This window comes from Nannospalax galili, unplaced genomic scaffold, assembly GCF_000622305.1.
Source record: "Nannospalax galili isolate Female #2095 unplaced genomic scaffold, S.galili_v1.0 scaffold810, whole genome shotgun sequence".
NCBI classification, from domain to species: domain Eukaryota; kingdom Metazoa; phylum Chordata; class Mammalia; order Rodentia; family Spalacidae; genus Nannospalax; species Nannospalax galili.
In genome coordinates, this window is record NW_008329132.1 from 2,856,961 (window position 1) to 2,883,385 (window position 26,425).

Here is a 26,425-nt window from a genome sequence, read left to right on the forward strand (position 1 = left end):
TAGAGGGGGAGGAGGGAGAGTGGAGGGGGAGGGGGTAGAAAATAGGGGAGGGGAAGGGAGGGGCCCAAGTACTGCTCAACCCACCACCTCACACTGCACCAGGGAAAGTAACAGAAAATGGGTTTTTGTTTGTTTTCAGACAGACAGGGTCTCCCTGTAGCCCCAGCTGGCCTGGCACTTGCTATGTAGACCAGGCTGGCCTCAATCTCATAGAGATTCACCTACCTCTGCCTCCTGAGTGCTGGGACTAAAGGTGTGCATGCACCACGCCTGGCAGAAAATGGTATTTTTAACAGCAATCTTATCAAAACAACAACTGAGCTTGGTGTGGTTGCTTACACCTCTAATCCTAGCACATGGGAGTCTAAGGCAGGAGGCTTGCCAGTAGTTTGAGGTCAACCTGAGCTATACAGTGAGTTTCAGGACAACTTGGGTTATAGAGTGAGACTCTGTCTTGAAAACCCCAACCCAATCCAACCCAACCAAATCACACCATTCCCCAGTTGCCTTATAAAGCCTGCTAGGGGACCAGAGAGCAAAAAAAAGATAGCGACATCCCAGCCAGGTATCATATGGATGTAGTGGGTTTTGGAATCCCTCATGGGAATGTGGAGGTGAAACTCATGCATGGCCCATTTCCTGTGCTACCCTCTCAGGTTTCAAAGACCAGCCCCAGAGACACGGCCATACCCAGGCTGTGCAGCGTTGTGCCTGCAGCAGATGCTGCGGACCCTGGAGACCAGATTTTATGTCATAATCTGAATCAGTGAGGCCATGATCTGGACTGATCTGCTCAGAACCCAGGAACTCCTAGTAGATTCTGGGAGTCACCATCTTCCAGGTTACACTGTGTGTGTGTGTGTGGTGTATGTGTGGGGAGTCAGCTCCTATGTGTGTGTGTGGTGTGTGTGGTGTGGTGTGTGTGTGTTTGAGTGTGTGTATGTGTGTGTGGTGTGGGGGGGAGTCAGCTCCTGTGTGTGTGTGTGTGTGTGTGTGGTGTGGTGTGTGTGTGGTGTGGTGTGTGTGTGGTGTGTGTGTGTGCGGTGTGTGTGTATGTGTGGTGTGTGTGTGGTGGGGTGTGTGTGTGTGCGGTTTTGTTTGGGATGTGTGTGTCTGTGTGTGTGGGGGGTGTGTGTGTGGTGTGTGTGTGTGGTGTGGTGTGTGTGTGTGATGTGTGGTGTGTGTGTGGTATGTCTGTGTGTGTGTGTGGTATGTCTGTGTGTGTGTGGGGTGTGTGTGTGTGTGGTGTGTGTGTGTGTGTGGTGTGTGGTGTCAGCTCCTGCCCAGCGTAGACTCTCTTTCGTTTTCTGTTTCTCTCTTCTGTTACAGGAAGTAGCAGGATGGTTCCTCACACATTCTACCTTTGAGCAATAATAGTGACAAATACCCACCAGTGAAAATCTATGAGCTGCTCAAATGCCCTCAAAGGTCAAGTTCAAAAGCAAGCAAGGAGAATGTTCTATGATTAGCTCCCACTAGAATCACACCCCTGGGGCTGGAGAGACTGCTCAGCCACTAAGAGCACAGGCTTTTCTTGTGGAGAACTTGGGTCCGATTCCCAGCACCCACATGGCGGCTAGCAACCATCTGTAACTCCAGTTCCAGGGGGACTCCAATGCCTTCTTCTGATCTCCATGGGCATTGTACTTATGTGCAGGCAATACGCTCATACACACAAAAATAAAAATAAATAAAATATTAAGAAAAGGATCACACCTCCTTAATCAGTGCAGTTTACATTTCTTTTCACTATGGGAATTTCCTTGGAATTCCTTAAAAAAACAAAAAACAAATCTTCACTATACTGTCTTAGTTGAACTGTCATTTTTTGAAAAAGTCCTTTTCAATCTAGAAGACCCCTCCTACCTGCACTTCCTGTGTCTCACGCAAAGCATCATGGCCAAGCCTTGAACACAAGGAAAACGCCACTGATCCTCAGGTGCACACAAGGATGCCCACCTAAGAATGCAGGAGCACTGGCTTGTTTTCACGGGAATCAGAGAAGGAAGTCTTCTACTCGTGAAGCCTGAGGGGCTCAGATCTCATTCTTTCTGTTGCACATGCTCAGCATTTTGTAAACCATTTCTTAGAGGAATAATCTCCTGTCCTTTGCACAGATCAGCAATCCAGACACACACTTAGAGGGAAACAAGCCAAGACTTTAGATCTGAAAACACTCAACCCTGTGAGAAGTGTCCAGTGTACGAGAATATCACAAACAACTGAGTCCACACTGCATGTTCACACACCCCGGAGGGAGGAGAAAGGGACTCGTTTATTTATTCGCTGTGTGTGCCCGTGTATGTGTGTGTGAGTGCAAGTGCATGGAAACCTGAAGCCAGCGGAGGACACCAGGTGTCCTGTTCTAGAAATCCACCCTGCTCTCTGAGACAGGCTCTCTCACCAAACCGGTAGCCCACTGTTTTGGCCAGGCTGTCTGGTCAGCAAGTTCCTGGGATCCGTCTACCTCCTCCCCCAGTGCTGGGTTTACAAACATGTATGGCTGTGCCCAGCATTTTTATATGGGTGCTGGGGATTCAAATCGGGTCCTCATGTTTATAGCAAGCGTTCTGACCCACTAAGCCATCTCCCCATTCCCAGGAGACCCCCTAATGGGAAAGCCCACATAAAAACCAGCAAGAGACCACTGGAATCTGACAACCACCTTCCCTAAAGAGGAAGAGAGAAGATGACAGTCTCTTCAGTTAGAACCATCACATGCTTTTCTTTGAGCTGCAGAGAATTGTTTCTGTGTATAGCACCTTTAAGCTCCAGAATCACAGGAGTGTCTCCCCAGTGTTCTGGCTGTCCCTCCATCCCCACACGCTTTACAGTTGTATCCTTACCATTTGGAAGCTGCGGGTGGAGTGGAATTCACATTGCATCATGTCAAAGAAGATAGGGATTGTGGCTTTGCGCAGTTCTGTCTCAGGAATCAGGGTCATTTCCAATATTGGGCCGACCATCTCTGGGATGAACTTGATCTTGTGTTGACCTTGGAATAAAGAAACACATTAAAATTTTTTAAATTTTTATTAAATGTTTGTGTATTTCACAAACATAAAATCATCTTTATACTCCCCCTTTGGCGCCCTCCTGGAGCCGCCCCCCCACTGGAGTTCATACAGTATGTCATCTGTATTAAGGTCTATTATGTAAGGTTAGTATCCCAAGATGTCCCTCAGTGCAAGCTCATCCACTGGGATTTAGTCAGCCTATCTAGAGTCTCTCCCTAAGATTGGGCCCTGCTGTTCATTTCCACAGTCCTGTGCTGGGTATTTGTCTGCCTAAGTTTCCATGGGTCTTGAGCATGCCGACACCATTGCTGTAGGTTTGTATAGGAAGGGTCCCTGGCACTTGTTATGTCCCTATGGCCATAGGTACATAGGTACAGGTCCCTATGGTCATGTACCTCCTCCCTGACAACTACAATCTTCCCGCCCCCTCTTCTGCAATGGTCCGAGCCCTGGGTGAGTGGACCTCAATATAGGAGTCCTGTCCAAGGAGCCATACTCTGTCCATTCTTATTCTCTGCGTTTTGGCCATTTGTGACCTTTTGTGTTCCTGGCCCTCTGTTGAATGAGGGAGCTTCACTGATGAGAACTGAAAGATGCATCAGTGTTCTCTTCATCCCTTGTTCTATGTTCTGTGAGTCTTAGGTGCACAGGCTGCATCCTAGATGTACCACTTAGGCTTTGGCAATTCACAGAGAATCTCTGTGTGTGACCAGTGGTATAATTCTGTAATAATCTCTGTGTGTTGAAAAAGAAGCTACTTTGATGGGTGGTGACTGGGATACCTGTCTGTAAATTTAAGGATCAATATTTTTCACATAGTAAGAAATTACACTTATCTAGGCATGTAACAGCCTTGGGTTTTTCTGTAAGATCTATGACCTCTCCAGCTATGTGTATTTGGCCGGGTTTACAGTACCACACATGCATTTCCTCCCGTTGAGTGGGCTTTAAGTCCAATTATGTAGCTGTTGATGATCCCCAAAATAAAAGTACCACTACTGCACCAACGTCATTTGCTGTGCTGGTCATTGATGTGGTTTTTAGGTCTTGAAGCTGGAGTTGGACCATCTATTGATGATCTCCCTTAGCAGCTTGCACAGTGCTCTCCAAAGCTTTGAGAGCTGCCTTCAGGGGAGGTGGCTTCCAGGTCAGCCCCAGCTCTGTTGTTCCAAATACTGTGTCCAAAGTATGTCCTGTCTTCAGCAATAGGGTCTTACCATCAAGTTCTGGGAGGCCATCAAGGGCCGAGGCAATAGCCTGTGTAATTTGGGGAGTCTCTTGGACCACCCTGGCCAACAATTCAAAGGAAGGTTTCTCCTGTCTGGCACTGTTTCTTATTATGTATTAATCCAAAAACCTACTGAAAAATTACACATACACTATCCCTACATGAGTCCTTGAGTATAGCTGAAGACATTAAATTTTTTTTAAGAAAGGATTTTCAAAACAGGCTTAAGTGCAGAACACAGCAACATGGACCCTGTGAGATTTTGAATGGAAAATTCCAGGGACGAGTCCACGCTCACCCGTACAGAGTTCCAGCACCCAAGCCTTTGGTATATGGCCTGAAGGCTGAGAAGATGACTCAGTGGATAAAGCCCTTGCCATGTAAGCATGAGGGCTGGAGTTCAGAGTCCCAGCACCCATGTAAACTCTGGGGAGGTGTTACAGCACACCTGGAATCCCTGTACATGAAAGGCAGAGATGGGGAGTCCCTGGGGCAAACAGATAGTTAGACTGGCTACAACGATAAGCTCCAGGTTCAGTGAGAGGCCCTATCTTGGTTAATAAGGTAGACAGCAGTTGAGGGAACACACCCAAAGTCAGCCTCTGGTCTCCACACACATGCATATCCCCCACCCCACATAGACTTTGCATGGGAACAGCTCTGTTTCCTAATCTGTAAAATGGGGTTGAGAAGGGTGAGCTGAGAGGAAATCAGGAGCAAGCAAGGAGAGATGCTATCCTCGAAGTGTGACTTGGACTGGGAAGATGACTCAGTGGGTAAAGGCACGTGCCACTTTGTCTGATGACTCGAGTTCAATCCCTGGAACCCATGTGTGCTAGATAGTGTGTACTTGATACACCTGGGCAGAGGGACCCTTAATTTAGGCATTACCTCTATTGGATTGGCCTGTAGCCATGTCTATGAGGCATTTTCTTGACTGGTGAGCAATGTGGGAGGGCCCAGCCCACTGTGGGTGGCACCAACCCTGGGCAGGTGGCCCTGTGTTGTATAAGAACGCGGGCTGAGCAGGGGCCAGAGGAGCAAGCCAGTGAGCAGTGTTCCTCCATGATCTGTGCTCCAGGTTCCTTGCCCCAAGTTCCTGCCTTGGCTCACCTCAGTGATGGACTGTGCTTAAGAGCCAAATAAACCCTTCCTCCCCAAGCTGGTTTTGTGTTTCATCACAGCAATTGAAAGTAACTAGGACCCTATGTAAAGGGGGAGGGAGAAAACTGACTCTACAAAGCCGTCTTCCTATCTGCACACACACACTGTGGCATGTACACCACACAGACAACAATAATAAACAAACTTGCTACCTCTACAAGGGCCTTGTAGAGCGTGCTTCCTGATGTTGGGTAGTCTCGTGATGTTTATGATTGTTTACAGCTGTGCTATCTGTTTTGGTTTTTATAGGGATCGTTCCTTGTTTGCCTATTTGTTTTGAGACACGATCTCCCCATATTGACCAGGGAGGGGCTTCATAAGGAAAGAACCGTAGCATGCACGCAGATCAGGGAAGGGCATGATCAGCCATCTGGCACTCAGTCTGGCTGGGACTGGAAGAGCCGGTGTCTCACAAGCACAGGAGCTGACACGGGGAGGAGAACAGATGGTCTCCCGGGTCCCTTCTAACTCCACGACGGTGTAGAAAGGAGTGTTCTGTTTGGCACCTCTGCCAACAACACAGTGACTTCTGTGGCACCTTCAATGGCTAAGGTCAGAGCAGAACATGGAGCATCCACTGGACCCTGGGATGCCGGATGACAGGAATATGCTCGCTACTTTATTGGGCCAGGGAGATGACTCAGTCAGTTAAGCACCTGCCTTCAAACATGAGGACCAGAGTTTGATCCCCAGAACTTACATTAAAAATGTCAGGTGTGGGGATGTATCCTTGTAATCACAGTGCTCGGGAGGTGGAGAGTGGTGGATTCCTGGAGCCACTGGCAGCCTAGCCTACTTAGTGAGCTCCAGGCCAAAGAGAGACTCGGTCTTAAAAAAACAAGGTGGACAATGAGCTGTGGTTGACCTCTGGCCTCCACACTCATACGCACACATGTACACGTGTATCTGTGCACGCACACACACACCCACACTCACAGAACCGCTTTATTAGCCCCATTTCACTTGTCTTATTCAGAGACAATTTTGAAGGAATTTAGGAGAATGTTTCTCAGAAGTTTTCTTTCCTCCTTAAAGTCAGTAAGTCCGGTGAAATGGTACATGTTTGTCCACTCTAAGACATCAAGACGGGGGACTCTGAAGCCCAGAAGGTTGAGACCAGTCTTCGGGCGACTACAGCAACACCCCATCTCAAAGGAGACAAGTGAACAACTTCCCCCAAACCAAAACGGACAAGGTAGCCATGCAGCGCGATGAGGTGGTAGCGCCACCCAGGGTTACAGAGCCTGCTCCCAAAGCCAGCCGAGGGGGACACATCGCTCCTGACACGGCACCATCAACACATGACACAGATGGAAGGTGGGTGGTGCCCATGCTACCCAGTGAGCCTTTCAGAGGAGGTGGGTTTGAGCCCAGGCCTGATTCTGAAGCCTCATTTTGCTGATCCCTTGCCTGCCCGCTGCCCCAGGACCTCTGCACTGCAGGAGGGTGCTGCTCAGGCCTGTGCAAGAGGAGCAGAGTCAGGAGCGCTGACCGTCCTGCCGACTGTAGAACAGAGGCCAGTGACCTGTCACTAAATCCTCCAGCAAGTACTCTGCCTCCCAGCCAGTACCCAAACACGTCTTCTGTTCTACTTCAGTTGTTTTGGGGGGAAAGCTTGGCCTTTCCACTTTGACGGAAAAGCACCCCCTCCACATCTGATGACTTGGAAAAGACACCTACAAATGGGCGGTGGGTACTGCCCTCCTGATAACTGTGGGTTTTGTTACCACTGTGCCAGAGCCTGGCAGTGGCCCCTAGCCCCTTTGGCTGCGCTGCTGCTAAATTCCTGAGGCTTGGAACTGACACAGATGACCTTGGAGTAGGCTTACAGTGAGCCAGGGTTGGGGGGAATGGATGGACAGCAGTAGCAGCCCCAAAGTCATGGCCCTGCTGGCATGATAGAATGAGTCTGACAGGAAGCTGCTTCTGCATAAACAGGATGGCATAGCTGAGGGGACATAACTGAGACAGAGGCCTGTGCTGGGCAGTGGTCTTGTAAAGTCCTATCTCTCATCTTTAATTTCAGAACTTCTCCTTTATCTTCCTGCCACCACACTCTAACTCGCATCATTTCGTGCCCAGAGTGTAACAGGAGAAATTACATACCTCAATGAATTATTTGTGATATTTTCTTATTAATACCAGCAGCTTATCTGGAGTTAATCAATCTTATTAATACTTTGACACAATCAGGAAACACAATACTCTACAGAATTTAGTTTTCTTAATGAATGCAGATTTCTGTAAGGAGAATCATTAAGGAAATTTTTCTATTATAAGCAACTATGTAAGAAAGTAGTTCCTACAGTTAGCTCAATGTCCAGTAAGAAATCTGAATTTAATGAAAATCCATATTTTCAAGTTAAAAAAACATTTTATTATTTTTATTTTATGTGTATGAGTGTATTGCCTGTATACATATAAGTGTACTCCTGTCATACAATGCCCATGGAGGTCAGAAGGTGTTGGATTCCCTGGAACTGGAGTTACAGGTGGTTGTTAGCTGCCATGTGGGTGCTGGGACTCAAACCCAGGTCCTCTTTGAGAGAAGTCAGTGCTCTTAACCACTGAGCCATCTCTCCAGTCCCAAGTTTTTAACTTTTACTCAATAATGAACACTTTGACTAACCGCAACAGGTCCTTTCTTTCCACTTCCCATAATGTTTAACACTTCTGAAAGGATGCAGCTGCTGCAAACAGTTCCCTAAAAACGCTATTATATTCAGTTTCTTGGTGACACTTTCCTTGTATTATGCCTAAAAAATGTCAGAGCCAGTACTCCAGAAAACAGCGGATTCTGACAGTGAGTTGTTCATCAACTGCAATTTCAGTGTCATCAAGCACTGTCTGTCACCCACAGTTTTTACTGTTCCAAGCTAGGGGGACATACAAGGCAGGAACAAGTGGTCGCAGAGGCAACCATGGGAAAGCTACATTACAGAGAACCAGGGCTTTGTCGCCATTGATCACCACCTTTCCCTTTGGCAGAGAAGACACACTGGGCTACAACACCCTGAGGTCTCTGGATAGTAACACCTCTGGGGACAGAACTGTCACAAGCCCCTAGTCCCTGAGGTAGGTGGGCCTTTCTGACACACATATCGTATTTAATTATTTTGCACATTTGCATTGTGGTCTCTCCTAGAGCACAGATAGTTCAAGTCTAATGATGAACTTGGATGTGGATCGACACAGGCCAAGGAGACTCCTGCACATAGACTGCAAAGGGGGATAGAGTTTTATGTTCCTTTGGAGAAAGAGGAAGAACAGGATCATCATCAGGGTCCAAGTCCCCTAGTTGTGCTCTCCAGTCCTTTAAGACCTGCCTGGAGTTCCTATTCTATGGCAAGATGTGGCGCCCCTTCCTCTGGGGGTGAGACCTTGCCTTCTCTGAAAGCTAGGGCTTCCCCAGTCAGCACCTCCCCAGTGGATGCCTGGATACTCCTTCACCATCTGTGATATTCAGGAATCCAGCCACTAGCATGGTCTCATCCCAGGCAAATCATGTATACACAGGGACAGGCAGAACAAACCTTCTGCTACCTAGCCAGGCCACTCAGGGTCCATGGTACACTGAACAGGTTTAATGAAAAGCATCTGCTTTGCGTGTTCTCAAAATACCAGTGAAGGGAACCTCTGCATGAAAAATAGCACAAGCCAAATCGGGCCAAAAAGGTCTTCCTGTGAGCACTTTTGTTCCAGCCAGATCCAGACAGAGAGTGTGTGCTCGTTCCCAAAGAGCACTGGATGTAATAAGCAAAGGTAGATGGCTGTGGCCAGGGCGAGGAGGAGATGGAGCAGTGCTGAGGCCGCCTGTGAGCGAGCCCTCAGAGCCAACTGGAGAGCTGGGTAAACGAACACATTTCCTCCTCCTTTTCTTTTGAAAAAAAAAAAAAGTCTGCTTTTGATTTTTCTTTTACACCTGAAACATGCTGGTTCAGGAAGAAAACAGCTTCGCTGCCTCGTCCCATAGGGCAGGGCTGTGCCTGTGTTTCTATCACATTGAGCAAGGAGACCCTGGATTGGTGTCCTGAGGCTGCCAGGGAGGCTCTATGTGAGATATCCACCTTGAGAGCACGGAGCAGTGGAGGGGTTGAGGGAGGCCACGGTGGAGCACGGCATTCAGTGTGGGGCCTGGTGGAGTGACAGGTGACTAATTCTAAGGTGACAACTGCAACTGATCTGATTCTATTTCTATTTTCTCCGCAGAGCTGGCTCTATGTGCCTGCCCACAGAGTCCCAAACCTGAGCCCATAGAAAGAAGGAAAATGAAGCTGTGTGGAAATAGGCTGTGCACATCCGGGGAAGTCACCACAGGCTTCCACGAATTTGGAGAGCAGTAGTTTGCACAGTGGCACTGGGAGGCAGCGGGGCCTGAACACTGCAGGTGCACAGCAGGAAGGCACTTGCTGCCCACGGTGACCCCACAGAACGTTCTGAGGGCCTGCTTGGTGAAGATCCCCAGGGCCAAAGAGAGTTTATTATCTCTTTACCATTAAGAAATACTTTAATTTTCTGCCTAGTAAGGAACCCAACCCCCCAGCAGCTGTCGTTTCTTGTGGATTACAAATCCTGGTCTTTAACTGGCCAAAGCCATGGCCTCCTCTTGACCTCCTGGCTACTTGTCATTCCAAAGTCAACATCAGCATCTCAAGAGCTGCTCAGCATGCAAGGTGGGCATCGATCATCAGCCAATGACAGGATGAAGGGGTGGGGTCTCCTCTACTAACTGCATTCTTGGTAGGGCAAATCCAAAACTCTGCTTCTTGGTGTTTAGAACATTATGCCAGATAATGTCAAGAGAGCCCACCACTCTGACAGGGAGCAGATCTGAGCCACACCCAAGCCTGTAGCCTCAGGAGGGCTAGTCTCCCAGAAGCTAGGAGGAAGCACAGTGAAAAAAACTCAGCCTTCCCTAAGCCCATTTTTCCTTCCTTCATGGCTGTCAAAACACATGAGAAGAAACAGGACCAGGTTCAAGGTCAACACCTGGGACTTCAGAGATGCCTAACAATTTCTATGCAGTTCATGGTTGCTGGAGGAGGGAGAGACATCATCAGGGATGTGTAGGCACTGGCAATGTGCTGATGCTCCTGTAAATTACTTCTATAAGCAATCCTAATGAAACTCATGGAGTAGCAACAGCAATGAAGGACCTCGCGGTGGAAGTGGGGCTAGCTGAGCGAGCTGGGAAGAAGGGGCTCAGGAATGTGTGTGGGAAAGTGCTGGGAAAGAACGTGTTCAGAATACATCTTACACATGTATAAAACATAAGCTCATTATCATATAATCAAAATATACTAATAAGGCATTAAAAATAAAAGCACAAAGGTCAGAGTCAGCATTTAAAATGTAAGAAAAAATACTATAATTATTTCAAAAAGATTTTAACAAAATGAAGACATAATTTTTTCCCAACAACGTGGGAAAGACAAGAAGATCCATCAGTTTGAATGATCTCTGGCCCGCTCGGGCTAGAGCTTAAAGCTTTGGGGTTCCATCTACTCTAGCCAGTGGTTCCACCACAAAAGGAACACTGGGGGCAGGCGGGGGAGGGGAGCTTGTGCAAGCAGCAATTCTTCATCAGTCAGGAAGGAAACATCTCACTGCCAGCTGACCCCTCCAAGCCCTGCTCGGCAGAGCGAGCGTCCCTCCTGGATTTTTGCTGCTTTTCTAGAACTGGGGACTGAATCCAGGGCCACGCGCACTGGACCACACGCTCTACCACTGACCTACCTTTCCAGTCCTCTTGTCATCCTAAATGGTGCCAAAAAATGTCACGGGAAATTGGAGCCATTTCCCTGGAGAAACTTTCATCTGAAAACATTTCCAGGGAGGGAAGGAAGCGCATTTCACCTCTCCTCTGGATCCTGGGACTAGAGAGGCCCTGGACTCCCCGTCATCCAGCAGAGCAGAGTGGTCCTGCAAGTCACCCCTCTCTGCAGGTCCCTTTGCCTCTCCTGCCTCCCTCTCTCATGGGCCAACAAAGTTTCCTGTCTGGTGTGAGTCTGGCTGTCTGGCCCACAAGGGCAGGTGACAAATGTATCTGTTAGAGTGTGATTTCTGAGAAGGAACACAGATCAGTTAGAATGAATCATGGACAATTTTCTCTGTTCCAACAGCCTTAACATTTTAGTACTGAGATCATCGGATATGCATGTCACAGAATAATTGAGTCTCAGGACTGGAAGTATCTTGACAATTTCAGCCCAACCTCTATACCTTACAATCGCGATTGTTAAGCGAGGGAAGTACAGACGGACCAAGTCACGTGACAGAGCTCGCAGAGACAGGTCCAGGCAGCGGGAGATGAAAACGCCTAGGTATGACCGAACAAGTCTCTTCCCTCCATCCTTTGGGTTCCTAGGCTGCCTCGGAGACGGCACAAAGACAAAGGAGGACAGGATAGCTCCTGCAGGGTCCATGTTGCAGGCATCATCAGGCCCGAGGTACCCCAGAGCCAAGACTTAGTTCGTTCATTACAGACGGCTGTGGTCAGGTTCCACACACAGTACCCCTCAGGGATCCTGAGCACACTCCACCGGTACGCAAAGCGCATGAGCTGGTACAGGCTCTGTGTGCACCGAGAGGGCACGGCACATGCGTGGCCCTGATAGCTCTACCTCTCTACCAGGGAATCCTGTCCTGCAGTTCTGCTCGGAGGAGTCGAGCTGGGGCCCCACGTGAAACTGTCAGCTACCTCCCGGAGTAGCTTGCTGTGTCTTTTTCCTAGTAGAACGCCACATTTCTACTCTGGGTAAAGAATCATTTGGAGAAGCTGTTTAGCTAGGTGTGGCGGTACATATCTGTAACCTCAATACTCAGGAAGCTGAGGCAGGGGGATTATGAGTCTGAGGGCAGCTGTAGCTATAAGATAGAGGCCAAATTGGTGTGTATAGTAAGATTGTCTCAAAACTCAACAACAAAAAGAAAGAAGAGAAGCAGTGGGAAGAGGAGGAAAGGGAAAGAGGCCTATCCTTCATCTAAGCAGAAAACAGAGACCGCTGGGAGGCTCCAGGCTTTCCTTTAAGGTGAAGGAGGGTTTCTCTCTCCATTCCTGTTGACACTGGGCAGCTCAGAAAGGGGAGGAATCAAGGGGTCCTAAGAGAATCAGGTTGAAAAGAGGTCACTTTGCACTTGATTATAACAATGCACAGCCTACTTCTGTCTGCTCACAGGCTGCTTAGGAGTGTGCAGAGCCCAGTGTCACACTTTCATTCAAATTCAGGTTGAGTTTCTCCATCTCTTTAGTCTTCCTTTCCAGCCACTGCATGGGGCTGACCTGAAGGAAGGAAGCAGAACTCTTGACAGTCCGGAGGCAGGAAGCCGGAGCTTTTCAAGGCCGCCAGCCCCTGCATGGCTTGGGAAACCTTGATCAGAAGTTAGAGGGAGAGGGCTGCTGTCAGCATAAGCCTCAGGTCATGTAGGAGTGAGGCCAGGATCCCAGGGAGGGAGCTAAGTTCTTATGAGCCACTAATCTCTTTAAGGAACTTATCTATGAGAATGAAATATTGTACTGGTTAAGATTTTAAAGAATATTTTATTACATTTTATATGTTTGTATTTGTGTATATGCGTGGAATCAGGCATGCCATGGTGTGTGTAGAGGCCAGAGAACAACCCCTGGTTCTCTCCTGCCACTACGTGGGTCCCAAGAATCTAGCTCAAGTCAGCAGGCTTGACCGGAAGCACCTTTCCCCTCTGAGCATCTCGTGGGCAGACACTTGGTTAAGGTTTTAACAGATAATTCCTTCTTGCTAATGATGGAGTACAGAGGGAATGAATTAGGTCATGGATAAAGCTGTATTTGTTTGATATTATCATTATACAAATCCCTTGCCTTGTTGGCTGCAGGAGCACACAAATGCTACCTCCACCTGGTGGCAGGGTATGCAAATACAGTAGGTAGATAGACCTTTAGATGTGAGAGTCTGCAAAACTGAACCCTAGGAGAGATGGCATGTCACAGCTTGTGGGTCACAAACTGAGGGGTGCTAGCATCCAGAAGTAGTGGCAGCCCAAGTAACACATTTGCCTGCTACTGGAGGGCACCTTCTTATTGGCCACAAGGAGCAGCTTTTCTCTTCTCCCCTTGAGTCCATTTCACTACTGAAAATGGTTACAACAAAGAGTAGGGATCGCTATCATTAGAACAGAAGCAATTCAGGTCCTTAAGATGTCCCTGTGGGATGGGGGAGATAGTTCAGTTGGTAAAGTACTTACAATGAAGACCTGAGTTCAAACCCCAGAACACACACAAACAAAGCTGGGCGTGGTGGTGTGTGCTTGTGATCCCTGTCCTGGAGAGGTGGAGACAGATGGATCTCGGGCTTCCTAAGCAGCCAGCCCGGCCTACTGGAAAGTTCCAGGTCTCTCAGTGAGAGAACTTGTCTTAAGAGCCAGCGAACAGTGCTTAAGAAATGATACCTCTGGCTTCTGTACGCACATGTGCATATGCACACTTGCACATATATGCCCCATATGGAACACACACGCACACACACACACACACACACACACACACACACAGTGACAGCTAGAATGAGAGAGAGAGACACAGTGCAACATCGAGGAGCAGGACCAGGGTGACAACCCTGCAGGAACTCAGGACATTCATCCCTCCTCCAAGATGGCACCCAGCTACTTACCCAGATTGTACCACATGTCTCTGATCTCGAAGCCAATCTGCCTCCTCATGTCTCCATACCTGGAACCAGGGAAGGAAAGATGCGGCGTCACTCCGCAGAACCTCTGGAGATCCAACTCCAGTTCCCATCATGGATTCAGATGAAGACCCTGCTGGAACTCCAGATTCACCTACCACCAGCAGGGAATGCCCCAGCCAGGAACTGGGCTCATCATTCCCAATGACATCACATCCCCAATGACATCACACCCCTGTAGGAGCGCAGGGAAGCTGTGGAGAACAGCCAAAGGGATTTACTTTCTTTGGCCTCATGGCTCCGGGGGCTAAGGGAGTTTGTTCTCCACGCGTACCCTTGGTGTGTCTCGGTCCCCAAGCACATCCTCTGCACAATAGCAACTTTCTTAGATGAACATGAAGCCCTGGAGTCAGGGAAGGTTTCTTCCAAATCGCCCATTCTTCTCTATCTCTTTAAATGTAAGCAAGAGCTTAACACCCAAATATGTCAACAAACATTCCACTGGTTTTTGTTTATCAGAGCAAATGAATGCTAATTTTTCTCCTGGTGGGCGAAGAGAGGAGGTGTGCATTTCATGAGTAAACAGAATTTGATGCTTCAGAAGATAAACCTTTATTAGTTTGTGAGCAATTTAACTTTTTTCTTTTACTGCCTAAGGAAAAAGCTGATTATATTAAAAATAATAATTTGCGAAATTATCATAGAGCGCGGCAGCTCGGCAGATGTGCCATCGAGTTCCATCCATTGGTCCCCGTGGCAGCTGATGTGCCGGGAAAGCTGATCTCAGATGATGGCATTGTGACTCTCCCGGTGAACACCCCACAACCCAGAGGCTAAGCCAATACCCCCCGGCCTGCTGCCACCTTATTAAAGTCTCCTGTGCCCTAGGCACCTGCCTATCACTCACAGCAGGAGGGTTAGAGTGGCCTGTTTATCTCACGCATGGAGAACAAATATGAGCCAAATACTGTATGCTTTTTCTCGTATGTGGAATCTAGCTCAAATACGCATATACATACACATATACGCTATGTAAATATGGATGCATATACACACACATGTACTTCTCTCAGTACATATAGGTAAAATACGGAGATAAGAGGCTACGGGAGGAGAGGATGACATGTAAAGGGAGGAGGGCGCAAGAATGGGTGACGGGAATGGATATAAAAACAGGGGTGGAGACCGAACTGGGAAGAGGAAGACCAGTAAAAGGCAGGTTGGGAGGAGAGTGGGAAGGGGTATTAGAAAGCATAATGACATGTATGTATAAACATGCCATAATGATATCTATCTCCCCTGGCACTGTGCCATGGTGTGTGGGACTCTCAGGTGCAGGGGGAGAAACAGAACTTGGAGAGTAAGTTATGTTCTCCCTGGACAATCTGCATGCCCAGCCCAGCAAGCTGGTGAGCGCTGACACAGGTATTCTTGGGAACCGGGGGATCTCAGCCAGCAGTTGCTTCATTCGCCACAGTGAGGAGAGAGCAGGTAGCAAAGTCACTGGGCCTGAGGCCAGGGGTGGCAGGGAGGTGCCCTCCCATGGATGAGTCTCCCTCCAAACTGCCCAAGGGTTTTAAGGTGAACTGGTGAAGCTGTGTAGTCTCTTGAAGTCTCTCAGTAGCCAGTGCAAACTGGATCCAGATAGGATGTGAGTAGCAGCACTCAGACCTGGCACCTTGGCATCCTTTGGCAGTTATCAGGGAAGAGGATTCACACCCAGGCCCAGCCCTGACTTTTCCTCTGAATTTAGAAAAGAAATCACCTTTTAGCTACAAAGGCCTCAGACAACCCTGGGACACAGCATCACGACTGGGGATGTAGAACACAAATGTCTTTAGCCCTCTAGCCCCTGTGACCATGTGTTCATATCCTCCACCCACCAATGACACCACCGGTGCAAGTGGAAACTGGGAACACTGGGGTTGATGGATCAGTTATTAACTCTAGCTATTGGGAGATTCTTGGTCATGGTGGAGTAGAGTCTCTCAGAACACAAGAATGTCTAACACAAGGCTGACCGTCACTGGTATCTCCACCTCCCTGCCCCAGGACTCAACAGTTTCTCTTGGGTCCTCTAATGATTATAATTCTAATGATTCAAAAGAAGCCCTGAGATTAGTTTTGCCAGCAGCAGATCTAACATTTGAGACCTAGATGGCTCAGGAGGAACCCAGGGTGGTGACATGCCATTTCTCCACTGCTGGTATGGAAATCAGGGGTGCTGGGAGGCAGACTCTCTACTGCTTTGCTGAAGGACGTTGGGAGCTGGGAATTTCCACCCTTGCTTCTGCTTTCCTGCTTCAGGTGAGAAATGACTTGCTTTGAAATATTTGAGAACGGGGGGATTGGCAGAGATCAGAGAGGATGATCTCATGAGAGGCAGGACTGGTGCATAACAGTCAAATAAGGCCAGGTGCCTATCCCTGGAAACCCAGGCAAGGAAGGAGTTAGATGGTGAAGGGAGGGTCTGAGCTCCCTGGCAGTGGGACGACCCTTCCTTTGCTTTTAGTAAGAATGCAGCTCCAAAGACTCTATGTGAACCTCCAATAATCCCCAAGAAGAGCCGCAGCTGTCATGAGACCTCAAGAGAGCTTGCAAAACACTTCTACCTTCTTCCCATGGCGGAGAAAAACTGATGATTATCCAAAGTGTCTGGCTGAAGCTGGTTTCCTGGAGGAAGATCTCAGAGCTGGGGCAAGGCTGGACATGACAGTTAAGTGTCTCTCTAACTGTGCATAGTCAGGGAGCTGGACTAAGCCTGGAGGGGAGCCGGGGTGACCTGGCCACGGTTGCAGGGCAAGGAGAGAAGACAGTCCAAGTCCTCAGACCACAGACAGACATTCTTCTTGGCACCGTACACACTCCTGAGCCTGGCAAGCCTGGTTCTCACCATCTCATCTTCCCAAATACTTTCATCGGATGCAGATGGTGTCTTATCACAGGTCCAGTGAAGAACTTGGGACTCATGTTTCTGGGCAAACACTCCTGGCTCCACCAAGTCGCAAGGCACAGAGCTGCTGTCTGCTGGTTCCTGTGTGCCCACTTACCAAGTGGCTCAGGAGGGAGCCCTTCCCCAACCTGGAGAGCCTTAGGATCCTACATCCAGGCTCAAAGCCTCACCTGGTTTCTGCATCTTTAACCCAAGAATAGAAACCTTTGTCCAACACACCTAGCCCAGGCAGAGGGTGAGGTCAACCAAAGCCCAGATCTGAGTTCATCTGGGCAAACCCCTGGCCCCTCTGACCCTCACTCTCTCCCACAGTTGGTGAAATGACTCACGGATATCATCTTGGGGCTTTTCTGAAGGGTGAGCCCCTCTGTCTCAGCTAGCACTGGAGTGAAGAGACGCCTTCCTATAAAATTTCAGGCTGGTTTTAACCACAGTACCCCACTCAAGATGGCAATGTTCATGGGACTGCTCACGTAGTTAGAACTTACTATGAAGCTTGGACAAGACCCACAGACCTAGGAGACCTAAGAATGACAGGAGAGACAAATTTCAATCCCATAGTCACACAGGGTGTTACTGTATCATGTATGTTTAACACCTGCTGGTAAGACCTAACTTGGAAAAAAGGTCTATGCAATGTAGCCTAGTGAGTTAGGCCCTAGGAGTGGTACCCTATAAGGAAGGGGACATTGATAGTCACAGACACACAGACAAGAACACATTATAAAGACAGGAGGAGATGGGAGCTGTAACACATGCTGAGGAATGCTGAGCACTGGAGACAGCCAGCTGAAGTTGAAGGAGGGGCTTAGGATAGTTTCTCCCCTGGGGCCACTCTGCCGCCATCTTGATTTCAGACCTGTGGCCTCCAAGACAGCTAGAGTAGAGAATGCTGTGATTTCTTTGTGGTCACTTTTTTTTAATTAAAAAATTAATATTTTATTATTTTTATGTGTATGAGTGTATTGCCTGCATGTAAGTGCACCCATGTCACGCAATGCCAGCGGAGGTTAGAAGAAGGGGTCAGAGTCCCTGGAACTGGAGTTAGGACAGTTGTTAGCTGCCATGTGGGTACAGGGAATCAAACCTGAGTCCTCTGTAAGAGCAGTCAGTGCTTTAAATCACTGAGCCATCTCTCCAGTCCCCCATGTGCTCACTTTTATAGCCACTGAAGCTAGAGATCAATGCAGTGATACATCTACTTAGCACTGGGGCTCAATGAACAGGATCTACAGAACGCTTTCTTAAGGAAAGAATAAAACAAAACCAGAATAAGGCTGAGATGGGAGGAGCTGTGGCCCTTCATTGTAGGTGGAGTCTGAGCCAAGAAGGAACAGACTGAAGAGCTAGAAGCAAACCTAGAAAGGGGTTCAAGAGGTGCAGAAAGCCGGGAGGTCTCTTCATCTCAGAAGACAGAAGACAGAGCACTGTCATTTGGATGTAGAGTGTCCCCCAAAGGTTCATGCACTGCAACTTTGGTCTCCAAGGTGAGAGGACAGAGAAATGGAGGACAATTAAGAGATCTAGGGTTGTGATTATGTCAGAATACCACCTCAGGGATGGAGTAGTGAATATCAAGAGGCCGGGTTGGTTTTCTCAAGATTGGATCAGGTCTTGAGGGGGGTGGTGAGTTAGATCTCTTGGGAGTTAGATCTCATGGGATAGAGTTAGGTCTTCTAGAATGGATTAGTCATGGAGAGGGTGGGATTTTACAGAGCCAGGTCGCCTCTGTTTCGCTCTGTCATGAATACCCACTTTGAACTCTTACTTCATCGCCATGCTGATATGTAGCACAAAACCCTCAGCACAAACTGAGAGGGGGCTGGCCCCATGCTCCTGAATTCCCACCTCCAAGATGAGCCAGTGGCAATCTCTTTTCTTTACAAAGCACTCAAACTCTGTACCAGGGACCGAGACACAGAGGTAAAGAACAACAGTGTTAAAGGAATCAGGGAGAGCAATCAGGAGCACTGAAGGCCCAATCCAGATTGAGTGCCTTGCGCCTGGTCAGAGCTCCTGGGGGAATTCAGGGCTTGTGACCAGAGTGCCAAGGGCTGGAAGGTGAGGGAATGATAGGCATTAAGAGAAGATAACCAAAGAGAGGGCAAGGAGCAGGGTGAGGCATCTCTGTCTCAATGAAAACAACAGCAGCAGGAATTGGAAGGGGGTGTAACACTGGGAATAAGCCTGACATGAGCATTCTGCCTGCGTTAAGCTTTAATACAGTCCCCAGAGCAGTGCATCACCAATGTACGTGGGACACCTAATTAGCTTTGCCAATATGAAGGTGGCACAGGCCTACCGTTCATAAAGCTTATCTCTCTAGGTCCTCTCTTATCCTTCAAGTGAATTGATTTGGAACAATTTGAATCTTTCAAAAATAATAATTAGCATGAGAAAAAAATTGAATTGGTCATATTCTGTAATACAGAATCATGCCTTCTGATTAGGCCACTTGCCATCGGGTCAAACAAGGCTTTTTACAGCACATTTATTTCCTTGTAGCCTCCTTCACAATCCCATCTACAGCTCGACGCAATACCCGGGCATCTCAGGAGCCAGTGTCTGGGGAGGTGGAGATAATTTTTGTTTATGTGATCTTTTGGTCCAGCTATGAAACGGGTCTTCTAATGAAGTTTTAGATGAAGAGGTGAGAGAGCTGTGGGGATGGGCATCCAACTTTATCTGCTGTCGCAATGTCACTGTAAGTGAGCATCTCTGGTGATGAACCCTTTCTCTCCCAGAAAGCAGGTGGGTCCTGAGCACAGAGGTTTTTTATTATGAACTTTGATTCCCAGGGGCTCCTTATTTAGGGATTCATTGCTCTCGGCGATATCCTAGAGTAGCTGACAGGCCACATGGGAACAATCCTAAGGCTATGACTGGGTAGACTTGTGCCTACCTCAGACCCAAGGCTTTCCCCTAGACCTAGGTAAGCACATGCATCATGCCTCAAGTGTTCAAAGTAGGCAACCAGCCACTGGCTCAGACCCCTGGGGCTACCTTCATGCCACTTCCCTACACGTGCTGCCTGAACCCCCCAGCCCCACCACTCCCTTGTGTTTCCATAATCCAGAGCATCTCTTGCTAGACTGGGCCTTTGAGGTACAATGCCAGTCAAGCTGCAGACCCCCCAGCTTTTTTCTTCTCCTTGTCTGAAGTCCATACTACGAGGAGGCCTCTGCTCCAGAGACTGTGTCCTGCAGACCTGTCTCCCTGCTGTCTAGGTCCAGGTTACCGCCCTATTGTTTTCTGGACTCACTAGTTTCACTTTAGCTTTTCTACTAGAGAGTGAACATCTTCATCTTGGGACCTGCTTCTCTTCTCTGTCCCCAGCATCAGGACCACACCTACCTGAGCATAGAACAGGCTCAATCCCGTTCTAGATAAGCTAAAACAAATCTTTTCCAAGCACTTAATGTACCCAGAAAATTAAATAGTTTGGGTAGGACACCCTAAGCTATTCTGTGGGCCATTGCTATTTAGGAATAAATAAATGTTTGGAAATAAAGGATCTAAGGTCTATGAAGAGGTAACAACATCACAAATACTGTGACCCTGCATGAAGCTGGTATCCCCCAGCCTCACAAATCCTGCTGGGTTTATACAAGAGCACAATGTACTGTACCCTGAATGGCCAATCATTGCCACACATAGAGTTTCTGGCCTAGCGAGGCCTGGATGTCGTCCCACAGAGTCTCCCAAAGGCAACTTCCAAAACATGCAGGCTTTTCTCATGAGAAATCCACAAGAAAACATGGAAGTGAAATGTCAGAGTCTCTTGTTACATATCAGAGAGACATGGAAAGGGAGCCACCAGCTGGCTGGGTTTAATTTTCTTTGGCTCTGTAGCCTTTGAATCTGTAAGTCCTCAGGAGAAGCATTTTCTCTGGAGACCAGGGTCCTGTGTGATTAAGGCAGCTGCTGATGCTGCTTCAGTTTGGCTGTTACCATACCAGTCTGAGGAAAGCCCAGCACAGAGCCACCACCCTGACCTCCACAGAACTCAGCATAAAAGCCTTAGAGGCAGCTTGTAGTTTAAAAGCATCTCTTCTGCTCCCATTGGCATCTTAAGGGTAGAAAGTGCAGGTGCTTCATAGATTCTGATGATAATCAGTGATGGGTTTGGATGCCAGGGCCACTCCTCAGCGACCATAGCACATGAGGACAAGGGTTCCCCTGCTGAAGATGAATTCTCCTTCAGAGGGACAAATGCTGGGGGGCCTGTGTCTCAAGGAGCTGAGGTAGCCCTGGTGAGCCGTGCTGAGAGGTGCTAAGGCTACTATTTCTAACAATGGTTTCTACCACCAAGCATCTGGACACGGACAGCAACAGTGCAGGTGCTCACCCCTCCCTTCCGGCCCTGTGAGCATCACAAAGTGGGTACTTCGTGTGGGATCAGTCCTCAGCACGAGCCCTGCAAAGGTCTGTCTGTACACTGGAGGCCATGGTCATCAATGAAGAACTGAGCAGGCTCCAACAGGGGGCCCTGTGCCAGCAGTCATGGTGGGTACCACCCTGCTACTACTGTGCTGGCCCTGGCAGTGCATCTCTCAGTTCTAAACAATGTCACTATGCACATTCATGGCTCTTGGGGTCATTCACCTGAGGGAGCCAAAGGGCAACTGGTCAGGTTCGAGATGACTGTCAGATAGGGACCTCAGAGAGGCACAGGTCTAAGGGTTGAAGGTCAAGTAGCAATGGGTTAGAGCCTTGGGCCCTGAGCTGCCTGGACTAGAATGTGTTGGCACTTGCTAGGTAAAGCAGTCACTTGAGTCCTCTGGGCTGTCTTGATCTTGTTCATATAGAGGATACAGATGATGCGAGGATCAGTGGATAGCTTTGAAGCACACACAGTGCTTAGACAGTTGTTGGCACACGCTACAAGCTCCGAACTCTACTTGCAGAAATACACTTAATCTTACACTTGAGGGATCGTGTGATCTCATTTTCTCAGCAAGGAAGACAGAAACTGATGGCCTGTGAGGTGGGCAGAGGGGCTGCTGCCTTCCGAGATACCTTCTGGACCCTGTAACCTTGGCAACTGGCAGGGACTTGGCAAAACTTGGGCACAGCATGAATACGGTGGAGGTGGAACAATATGACGACCCAGCAATATGGATGCCATCTCTGAAGAGTCCTTATGAAAGGGGCACCTGGAGTGGTGGGATGTTGGCGGAAGTGAGGCAGAGAGAGAAGGGGCAAGACCTCCAGACACCAGGACTTTGGAAGAAACCCAATGTGTGACACGTGTGTATGCGTGCATACGTGCATATCCACGTGAGTGTGGGTACACCTGTGCCATGGTGAGCACATGTGGCGGTCAGAGGACAGTCTTGGGTATTGACCCTTCTTTCCACTGTTTCTTAAGACAGGGGCTCTTGTTCACTGCGATGTATGTCTGCAGGCTTCTCCTGTGTTCATTTTGCATTTCACCATAGGAATTCTGGAATTACAGCTGTCCGCTACTGTGTCAGGTTTTAAGTGTGTTCTGGGGATTTGAACTCAGGTCCTCATGAGTGACCCTCTGAGCCATCTCCTCAGCCCACAACCTTCTTTCTCCACACTGGAACAGGATCACCCAGGAGGTGTGCTGGTGTGAGAAAAGATGAAGGTGCCCAAAGGATCTCGGCCTTTCCAGAGCTTACTGGCCTTCACCAGCACACAGGCTAACGTGATCCACCCAAACCACCTACCCAAGAGAAAACAGGGTCTTTGCTGCCAAGAGGGAACCCTGGGTGGTTCTGCTTCACCATTCTAGACCAGTCCCTGCAGTGCCAAAGGCTTTCACTGGAATCCTCTTTTGTAGAAATGGAACTGGAAAACTAAGCAATAAAGTAAACTGCATGTGTAATGATACCGAAAGAGTTCACAGCAAAGATCGTTACCTCCTGAAACTCAAATGCTGTGTATCGCTACAGCCTCCCATCCCACTAACATAGAACCTACCAGGACGAGTCCTGTAATTTTAGATCCTGATTCATGGGTTACGAAGGCAATACTGGATTCATGATTTAAAACCACCCCTTCATTACCCTGTGATTACATCTCAATTTGTACCCAGTTGGCTTAAGGATGACATGGAAATTATGCTAATAAGCCGAAGGCCGCTGCCCACAGAGGCAGAGCTGGAAGAAAACTTACTTGTTAAGGATTTTGGCTCTCTTAGCACTTGAAAAATTCTCCAGTTGCAGGGACTCCTGGGTGAGGAAAGCCACGGCCAGGTGGAAGTAGTTGTTCCAGAGCTGAAAACCAAAGGGCAGGAGATGGTAAGATGCTCAGTTGGGGAGCAGCTTAACGCTCAACCTCTGAAAGGCTCTGGGTATTTACCTCTGCTCAGCACACACTTCTGAAATGCCCGAGAACCCTCAGAGCTGAAAACCAGCTTCTAGAGTATGACTGAGGGCTGAGCGAGAGACTTGATTCACCAGAATGACTACTCCAATCTCTGCCTGAGCCTCAGTTTCTTCGCTGATATCACGGGTTTATCAGTACGTAGTTGCTAGCTTATAGGCCTCCTAGAAAGTGCAAGGAATTAATTCAGGCAGAAGACTTAGCTCTAGGCATGGTGCTGAGCACATGATAAGCACTGCATGACCTTAGTTCTTACTGCTATTTAAGTTTGGAGTCCTTCAATGAAGGACAGCATATATTTCCATAATTTATGATTTTTTTATTATACCAAAAATTATGCATACACTAGACAATTAGGGGAAAACCTGTAAAAAGACCACACACTTATTTCAAGGATTTATGGAATGTATATGATTCAAAAGACGATCCTTAGAAGACATTTGTAGATACCATTTTTCTCGTTTACAAACTATAGATAATATTCAAATGAGATTGCTGCAAAGAGTTGCATAAAAGGAGGTGTTAACATTATTGAGTTGGATTTTAATTACCCATGGAAGATGAGGAAATATAAGAGCATTCCCCGGATTTAGGAACATGTGGGGCCCGTTTATCTGGCTCTTCTTAGGAATTGCTGCAGACCTAACCGAGGACGTGCTGGTTGGAGGATGTTGAGTTGAGGCAGTGCTCAGAGTCGAGCACAGGTCCCCAGTCTCACAGCGTGCACTCCATTACTGCCTACAAAGTACCTTCTCTTTTGGCCTCTTCTACAGTAAGAGGTGGCTCCAGATCATGGACCACAAGTTGTTCCTGAACTAGCAGCACCCCGCCCCCATGGCCTTGCCACGGCATCAGTCACAGAACACTGCCAAGCACAACTTTGAGGGCCACAGGGCAGGTAACATGGGCCTGGAACCCATAGAACCATACACCTGGTATGTTTCCTGTTTGTTTTCCTTCCTTCCTTCCTTCCTTCCTTCCTTCCTTCCTTCCTTCCTTCCTTCCTTCCTTCCTTCCTTTCTTCCCCCTCCCTCCCTTCCTTCCTTCCTTCCTTCCTTCCCTCCTTCCTTCTTTAAAAGACAAGGTCTCCCTGTAGTCCCAGCTAGCCTGGAATTTGCTATGTAGACCAGGCTAGTCTCGATCTCACAGAGATCTCTGCCTGCCTTTGCCTCCCAAGAGTGAGAGTATGCCTCGCTTTTCTTTTGATTTTTAAAAAAATTATTTATTTATTTTTATTTTATGTGTATGGGTGCATTGCCTGCCATGCCTGTGCACCCATGTTGTGCAATACCTGTAGAGGTCAGAAGAGGGCATCAGATTCTTGGACTAGAGTTATGTATGGATGGTTGTTAGTTACCATGTAGGTGCTGGGATTTGAACTTGGGTCTTCTGCAAAATAAGCCAGTGCTCTTAACCACTGAGCCATCTCTCCAGCACCATTCTTTTGATTTTCTGAGACAAGGTCTTTTGTAGCCCAGGCTGGCCTCAATTGGCTATGCAGACAAAAATGACTTGAACTTCTGATCCCTCCTCCTGTACCTCCACCTCCATGTGCTGGAACTGCAGGTGTGCACCATCATGCCTGGCTTACCTAGTACCTTTAAAACCAACAACGGTAGGTGCCTAATTAGTGCAGTAGGTAGCACATCAGTCTCATAAAAGCAACAATGGTTTCCTTCTCCCTCTCTCCCTCCCTCCCTCCCTCCCTCTGCTCAGGCTGGCCTAGAACTTGAGATCCTCCTGCCTCGCTTCCTGAGAACTGGGATGACAGGTGGGCACCACCATACCTGGCTGAAGGCTTCATTTGAAAAGCCAGTGTCACTGACTCCTTACCCCTGTTCATTTATAGGATCAGGATGGCTGCGGGGGGCGGTCAGAAACATTTGTGGTTTGGCCTAGGCTCAGCACCCTTGCCTCGGGCAGAGTTCTAGAACCTAAGAGCACAGGGCCTTCAAGTTACTCAGTTTTAGGGTGAGACCCAAGGGACTTGTCGTCAGGGACAGTAACAAAGTAAAACGGGAACTGTTTTGCTCAGGAGAAAGGACCTTCGACTTTCCCCCAGTAGCATTCAGGACAGACAGAGGAATCCAGCCAGCAAGTCACACCCAGGCCAGAGCCCAATGAAAGACATAACAATGTCAGCACAGGATGGGAGAAATACACTGCGAAAGCCCCTCAAAAGCTCAGAAAAATTTCAGGTTTGCAAGTTCAACAGAATTCCAGTTAAAATCTGAGCTACGTTTTTTTTTTTTTTTTTTTAAAAAGAGAAGCTCAACCCGCTGATTTTAAGCTACACGTGGAAGAGGAGGACACACACAAGAGTCAGGGCAATTTTGCAATACAAAACACCTGTGAGATCTGGCCTGTGCTAGCTGGGTATGAGGCCGAACTGAAGCCACTGTGGTAAGAACACAGAAAACAGAATCTATACCTGTAGGTTGGCAGTCATACCAATGATGGCATGTCAGGTTGTGGGAAAGAGAAGGTCCCGATCCTGGACTGAAGGCGGGGGAAGCAGAGCCCATTACACTGGCATGAGATACAGCAATCCCAGGGGCATTAAATAACTGACTATTTAAAAGTAAATAAAGAAGAACCCTGGAGATAGTGGCAGATATTAAGTGTATCAGGAATCGCACAATCTATAATACTAAGGCAATTAGGGATTCACCAAGCAAAACATATGACCACAATCCTGTAAGAGAGATAACAGGTTTTACTTTAGAAAAGATAAACATTTTTCTATGATAAACTGGAAACCATGAGTAAGATTATCTCAAAGATGCCAAATTAGGGGCTGGAGAGAGATGGTTCAGCAGTTAAGAGCACTGAGTGCTCTTGCAGAGGACCCAGGTTCCATTCCCAGCACCCACATGGCAGCTATTAACCATCCTTAACTCCAGTTCCAGGGGACTCTGATGCCCTCTTATGACCTCCGCAGCATTGCACAACATGGGTGCACTCACATGCATGCAGGCAATACACTCATACACATAAAAATAATAAATAAAATATATTTTTTTAAAGATGCCAAATTATTAAAACA

General features: G+C 48.1%; 1 protein-coding gene across 1 annotated transcript in view; it reads right to left on the minus strand.

Moving 5' to 3' along the window:
• The window catches only part of LOC103733379 (dedicator of cytokinesis protein 1), a 362,643-nt gene that overhangs the window by 85,073 nt on the left and 251,145 nt on the right, over positions 1-26,425 (minus strand). Inside the window, exons 8-10 of the mRNA XM_008832196.3 lie at positions 23,170-23,270; positions 14,058-14,116; positions 2,847-2,995 (exon numbers count right to left, since the gene is read on the minus strand). Coding sequence (XP_008830418.2) covers positions 2,847-2,995; positions 14,058-14,116; positions 23,170-23,270 — 309 coding nt within the window. The remainder of the gene's footprint in view (positions 1-2,846; positions 2,996-14,057; positions 14,117-23,169; positions 23,271-26,425) is intronic.